Consider the following 7,361-nt stretch of genomic DNA (forward strand, 5'->3'; position numbering starts at 1 on the left):
AATAAAAACACATGCAATATATATTTGGTGTTAATTTGCTTCAGCTTTATTTTATTTTTTACATTAATCGTATTTCGGCCAGAGTTCTTTTGTCACACTTCTGTGACCTCATCAGTGGTCCTTATCTTTCTTCTTTCTTATTTGTGTGTATTTCCTTACTAATGATCAGCCATTTTGTATTTTGCATTCCTATTGTATGTGTCTTTATTTGCGCATGCGTATACCCCTATGTGTGTCTATGTTTAGTAAGTGCGTGTGTGGGGGGATGGGGGAGGTGCCTGTATTATCTGTATCCCCTGTTTATACACGTTTGTTTAATTTGTGAATATACTTTGCAATACACTTTGCTGTTGTGCTGTCACATACTTTTCAAAACTCTGAGGAGGGTATTTACATAAAATATCAAACAACAGGGAATGTTTTTAGTCTGACCAGACTGAAATTCACAACGAAGGTTTTTACTTCACTCATTAGGGAACTTTTATATGCTAACGATTGCGATCTTGTCAGTCATTCCGAAACAGGTCTGCAATCTCTTGTATCTGATTTTGATTTGGCTTGTGATGATTTTGCTATCTTCCCGGTTAATCTTCGTTTGATGTTGCTGCACCTCTCATGTGTCCATGGCTTACACTGGGTACATCTCATGGAATTTCTATCTACACCTTTTCTACAGATTGAGCAGAGCCACCTACCTGAAGGAGTGTGTGATGTGTTCGACTTCCTACTTACTAGAACTTTGGTCTTTGCAACATTGACTCTAAGGCCTTTTGATTCTAAACCTTGCTTCCAGACTTGAAGTTTCTTCTCTAGTTCTGGTAGTGATTCTGCTATGAGGGCCCGATCATCAGCATAGATGAATTTCCAGGGGCGACCTGTCTTGAATTCCTCTGTATAGGGCCTGTACAGCCCTTATTAACCATTCGTCAATCCCCAGTTTCCGCATCGCCCACACGCACACACATTCACAAACATACACATACACACAGCCACATACATATGTGTACGTAAGTAAGTATTTATGTGTTTATGTATGTATGTATGTGTGTGTGTGTGTGTGTATGTATGTTTGTGTGTGTATATATATATATATATATATATATATATATATGATTTCTTCCTCAAGTAAGTACATTGGATCAATACATGCAGTTAAACTGTTGCTGCATTGGTTTAGAGATATGACTAGAATAGATGAATTGAGACTAGTGAAATTCTACAACAACCTCAATAGTCGATAGTAGCAGGGGCATAGCTCAAAAATAACATCTGAATCAATGTCATTTGACAAAAAATACAGTTTGGGAAATAGCAACATATAAGGACAAATGTTTTTCAGTCTCTGATAATAAAAGTTGGTGATGATGTTGCAAATGGTAATTTGGTGATTGTTATGCTGAATAATGATGATGTGGTGAACATATTGATTTTACTTATTTAATTAAAAGCAAGCAAAACACTATTTCATTTAGTAGTCTAGTGTTGTTGCTTAGTCTCAAATTGGCCCAAATTGAGCAGATCAATGATCAAAGACATTCTAGCCAGGGCCATCTCATGTATTTTCTCTTTTTTATGTTTTGTATGCATAATGTACCCTGGATTACATTAACTAATGTGTCCTTACATTTTTAATATGTTAAGGTGTGAGTTGAGGTAGATTTTACTACTATTTCAAGTAGATGAAGCAATTATTTGCAGGCTCTCTCATTAGCTTGTACACATCTTGGCTGTGTGGTAAGTAGCTTGCTTACCAACCACATGGTTCCGGGTTCATTCCCACTGCGTGGCACCTTGGGCAAGTGTCTTTTATTATAGCCTCGAGCCGACCAAAGCCTTGTGAGTGGATTTGGTAGATGGAAACTGAAAGAAGCCTGTCGTATATATATGTATGTGTGTGTATATGTTTGTGTGTCTGTGTTTGTCCCTCCAACATCGCTTGACAACCGATGGTGGTGTGTTTACATCCCCGTAACTTAGCTGTTTGGCAAAAGAGACCGATAGAATAAGTACTAGGCTTCCAAAGAATAAGTCCTGGGGTTGATTTGCTCAACTAAAGGCAGTGCTCCAGCATGGCCACAGTCAAATGACTGAAACATGTAAAAGAGTAAAGAGTAAAGAGTATACATATTATATCTAGAACTACATTGTTCAATATATTCTTGTTTTTTTTTTAATGACTGTAAAGTGATGTGATTCAGGGGAAATTTGGCTGCTCTCTCTAGCAGGTGGGACAGTCACCTAGAGGTTGCTTTGTTAGCTCAGTTCTGTCTATTTCATTCATATAATGAGTATCAAACACCAAATTTTTGTCAAATCTTGGAAACTAAAACTTCTGACATTCATGCCTTAACCAACAGTGTTAACAAATAAAGTAAAGAAATTTTACTTTATTGCATTCTGTTTACCATGGGCTTGACCTTTTAGCTTACAATTCTTAAAATATTTTAATTTGGGAGTGAGAAAGCATAGCTATATAATATCAGATAACTGAAACCAGAAATACATTAAAAAAAATAACATCTAATAAAGAATTGCCAAAAATATTTCTTACATTGTCTTTTGCTTTGTGACTCTCGGGGTGAGTTTCTAGTATATGTTTTATCATTTCAGTTTCCTCATGTAAAACAGCTACATGTAATAAAGATTGGCCTCTAGTATTTTTACATGATATCAACTCAGGCATTGACTCAAGCAAAATAAAAAATCCTTCTTCATCACCTTCTTGGATAGCTTTGAAAATGCTTTCACATCTATCCTGAAAGTAAATTGTGAAACAAAAATTTCCATAGATATATTTTCTTGAGTTTCAATTTAACATTTATGGGTTTATTTTGGCCATAATTCACTTGGTTAGATGATTTTGCTAATTGAATAGATTTATTGTATTTTAGCTCCAAGTTAACCTTGATCAAGTGGACCTATGGTCAAAGGTATTCCAGTTTTGACCATCAAATTTTTTTCCTGATTTATTTAGTACTACATCATCCAATATGACTTTCTTTTAAGACAACAGGATGTTATGTCAGAAAGATTTGGCAGCTGTTTCTAGTAGGGTGAACATCCATATAAAATTTTCTCTTATTAATTAGTAGACATATATTTTATTTTTAAATGCACTTTTGCCTCTTATAGAGGCAAAAATGCATTTAAAAATAAAATATTATGCAACACACTTAGTTACAACTCCTCTGTAATCATTCTGCTTCTATAAGTTTACAAGTTGTAATATTATCATATATGTGGCCAGGATGATGGAAATGGCTGAAACAGCAGAACATTGATACCTCTGGGTTCTGAGTTAACTTTTACCTTTTATCCTTCCAAAATCAATAAGTTATGAAGTAATCATGAGCATTAGTCTTTATCTAGTTACAAGAAATTAATATTTGAAAAATCATTGAAAAAAGCACTGTACAAATCTCCTGACCAAATTCATTTCACATGTCAATAAGTTCATCCAATATATTGAAAATATAATGGTATCTTGGGATATCAAGTTAACTGAAAGGTTAGGGCAGTGATCTATATGATTTTACATTATTTACTGTTTTCCTACATTATGTATTCAAATCATATCAAAAGCAACTTTGTCTTTCATCCCTTGAATTGCCTTATAAACTAAATAGCAGTAACATCTGTCTTTACATTCATATAAGAAATCAATATTTTGGAATGTTTATAAGCCTGAGGAATATTTGGAATGTGTGAAATGTGTATCAGTTATAAGTTTGAGGGATATTTGTAAACTATACTTGAATATCTGCTATGGAGTTGATGAAATTTTGACTCTCTTCTGGAAGTTCACTTATTGATGGCAGAAGGTCAATCGCTTGTTGCATGTAAGGGTAGCCATCAAACAACAGCTGTTTCAAAGTGGATACATTTCCTTCCATCATCAAAGATGACACATATTTATCTGCAAAAGAAGATGAATTTTATGAGCTTAGTACTTGAATGATTCATAATAAGAGTTCATGATTGAAGCTACTTTCTAATTAAAGTTAATTTAATTAAAGTAATCAATAAGGTGGTGACTGGGCAGAGCCCTTACTGTCCCTTCTTCTTCTCCCTGATCCGCACTTATTTCCTTCACTCTCCCATCCCCAATATGATATCCACTGCATTCACCTCGATCCCTATCTCTAATCATCTGTCACACTCTTGTGAACTTAACAGTCCACCCACCCTTTCTATTCCTCTATCTCTATTCTCTCTTTCATATTCACTGTGTACCTTGAAGGTATGCCCTCATCATCTCTCACATGCTTTCTAGCTGGGGAAGCTATGTATTCTCCTCTTTAAGACACCTGTTCATGTCCCTCTATGATAATTTAACCTCCATTATTATAACCCACTCAGTACTTGGTAACCTCACTAATGTTGGTGCCACATAAAAGTACCCAGTAAACTCTGTAAAATTGTTGTCTTTAGGAAGGCTATTCAGCTGTAGAAATCACACCAAAGCTTGACAGTTGAGCTCAGTGCAGTCCTCTGGTTTCTGCCAAAGCATCCAACTCATGTTAGCATGGAAAAAGGAATGTTAAATAATGAGTCTTCCTCCTCCAGCAAGATCCGAACATGGAACATAAAAGGGTGTAGCTGAATATAATAAGTTATTTTGTCCAATATCTTACTGATTTTGTCATCCATTGTCTTCATAAATAACCGGAAAACAAATAATATAGATGATCATGATGACAACATTGTGATTGCTGCTACCAATGATAAGGAATGACTCTTACATTGGTGTTAGATCAAAAATTTACAGAAGTAAGGTAGGATACAGTTAATCAAATAGGCCTCATTAAAGGACCGGTATTATTAGAAAGATGAAAGAAAATTCAAAACCAACAAGATCTAATCTTAGAACAAAGATAGAATCAATCAAAGAAAGGCATGTAGTCAGATATCCTATCATTTGTGTTACTCCAAATAAATATATAAAATACTGATCAAACATATGAACCAATTTCGATAATATTTTCCTCGATATTTTCTTCCATTGCCATATCTCTTGGTGTTCTGTAATTCAAGTCTTTATCAGCCAATAGTTCTACCATATCATACAGTTCAGAGAAGTCAGCACCTACGATTATAGATGAAACATAATAGTAAAATGCTTTTATTGATGAAATAATGTTCTTCAATGGCTATAAATTATTTACATGTATTTGGATAAGACATCCTGAAGCTGTGTATTTATGTAGCAAAATGAATATATTCTTGTAAAATAAAATACGTTATTGTGATTAATGTGGTGAGCTGGTAGAATCATTAGCACACCAGACAAAATGCTTAGTAGCATTTCATCCATCTTATATTCTCAGTTCAGATTCTACATAGGTCAACTTTACCTTTCATCCTTTGGGGACCAGTAAAATAAGTATCAATTGAGCACTTGGGTTGATGTAATCAGTTAGGTCGCTCCCCTAAAATTACTGGCCTTGTGCCAAAAATCTGAAACCATTATTATTATTGTTATTATTATCTAAGATGGTGAACAGGCAAATTTAATTGTATTAGACAAAATGGTTAGTAGCATTTCATCCACCTTTACACTCTGAGTTCAAATTCTGCTGAAGTCAACCTTTCATCCCTTTCAGGTGTTGATAAAGTAAGTACCAGTTGAGCACTGGGGATGATGTAGTCGACTAACCCCATCCCCCAAAATTTCAGGCTATTTGTCTCTAGCAGAAAATTATTATTATTATTATTTTCTGATTTAAGCACAAAGCTAACAATTTTGAAGGGATGGATTTAGTCAATAGTATTGACTATACTGTATTTTAACATCTGGTACTTTATTTTATTAACCCTGAAGGGATAAAAAGCAAACTTGACCTCAATGCAATTTGAACATGGAATGTAAAGAGCCAGAAGAAATGTTGGAATATATGCTCAAATGGTTCAGTCAATCTACTACCAATAGTAAACAAACATAATTAAGTCATATACTATTCCACTGGGCTATATGTGCCACTTCAGTGGGAAAACAGATAAGAAATGCGATAAACATGTACCAAACATGATACATGAACACTTGACCTCAGTCACTTGGAACATGTCTTTTCACACTGAAAGGAGATCAAGGCAAACCATCCAGACGTCATTATAAACATCTGAAATAAAAGACCTGTACTCTTAGAGGTACCTTGATCTAGAAAGACGGTGGAGAAACTGTTAACGCACAGGATCTCAAAACTGAAATAAACTGCTTCTGGAGTATAGAAATGAAAACAGTACCAATAGTAACTGGAGCACTTGGTATGACAAAAAGAAATCAACAAAAACATATAACCCATACAAAAGGTAACCTTGCTAACCTCAGCCAACATCTTACACAAAATACTTTGAATTCAATATTAAACACAATCAGTACATATTCTATATGCAAAACATGCTCTAAATTATCACCATTCAATAAAATTATACAATTCACACACACAACAAATACACTATGAAATCCCAAATCACTCTGGTTAACACCTGATAAAATGACATAGCACATACTATTATAAATTGATACTATATACAATCATAGCAATAATTCACACAACACAAATTCTATACAGTTGCAACCATTTAATATAACACAATCCATACAGCAACAAGAAGTGGTGCTTTTCAAAGCTCTAAGTTTGAAATAAGGTAAAATTTAATTTTAGAGAAAACTTGTGGGAAGATGGAAAAACCAAAAACTTATATAATACCTGCATGGCCTGCCATATGATGTAGAATTGTTTGTCCACTGATGTCTTTCTTTCCTTGTAAAATCTTCCTAGCTTTTTGTCGTTCAATCTCTTCTAATTTTTTCCTTAATTCTTCTTCTTCCTTCTCCTTTTGTAACTGAATTTGCCTTAACCTTTCTTCTTCCCTGTTGTAAATATATGAGTTTGTTTATGTATTTGTACGAACAAAATGTATATGTATGAAAATGTGTATGTTGATAGAAGTTGGTTACATGGATAAAATAGCACTCTATCTGCTCATGGATCAGGAGTTCAGATCCAGGGCAGACTTTCATTACATTTCTGGATAAAATATTTTTTTTTTCTGCATTGCCTCACTTCAGAATCCATTCATACTCACATTTGATTGTAAACCCTATTTATTTCACTAGGATATATATATATATATATATATATATATATTTATGTGTGCATGTCTGTGTTTGTTCCTCCCACCATCGCTTAGAAACTGATGTTGGTGTGTTTACATCCACGTAACTTAGCAGTTCAACAGAAGATATCGATAGAATAAGCACCAAGCTTACAAAAAATAAGTCCAGGGGTAGATTTCTTCAATTAAAAGGCGGTTCTCCAGCATGACCACACTTAAATGACTGAAACAAGTAACGGAGT

At 34.3% G+C, this 7,361-nt stretch overlaps 2 protein-coding genes across 7 annotated transcripts in view; one reads left to right on the top strand and one right to left on the bottom strand.

Annotated features, from left to right (window-relative positions):
* The window catches only part of LOC106871082 (coiled-coil domain-containing protein 34), a 110,824-nt gene that overhangs the window by 86,616 nt on the left and 16,847 nt on the right, over positions 1 to 7,361 (top strand). The window lies entirely within an intron of this gene.
* The window catches only part of LOC106871080 (reticulocyte-binding protein homolog 2a), a 24,883-nt gene that overhangs the window by 5,129 nt on the left and 12,393 nt on the right, over positions 1 to 7,361 (bottom strand). Inside the window, exons 4-7 of the mRNA XM_014917353.2 lie at positions 6,711 to 6,874; positions 4,967 to 5,086; positions 3,753 to 3,916; positions 2,552 to 2,755 (exon numbers count right to left, since the gene is read on the bottom strand). Coding sequence (XP_014772839.1) covers positions 2,552 to 2,755; positions 3,753 to 3,916; positions 4,967 to 5,086; positions 6,711 to 6,874 — 652 coding nt within the window. The remainder of the gene's footprint in view (positions 1 to 2,551; positions 2,756 to 3,752; positions 3,917 to 4,966; positions 5,087 to 6,710; positions 6,875 to 7,361) is intronic.

Source organism: Octopus bimaculoides, chromosome 1, assembly GCF_001194135.2.
Source record: "Octopus bimaculoides isolate UCB-OBI-ISO-001 chromosome 1, ASM119413v2, whole genome shotgun sequence".
Taxonomy (NCBI): domain Eukaryota; kingdom Metazoa; phylum Mollusca; class Cephalopoda; order Octopoda; family Octopodidae; genus Octopus; species Octopus bimaculoides.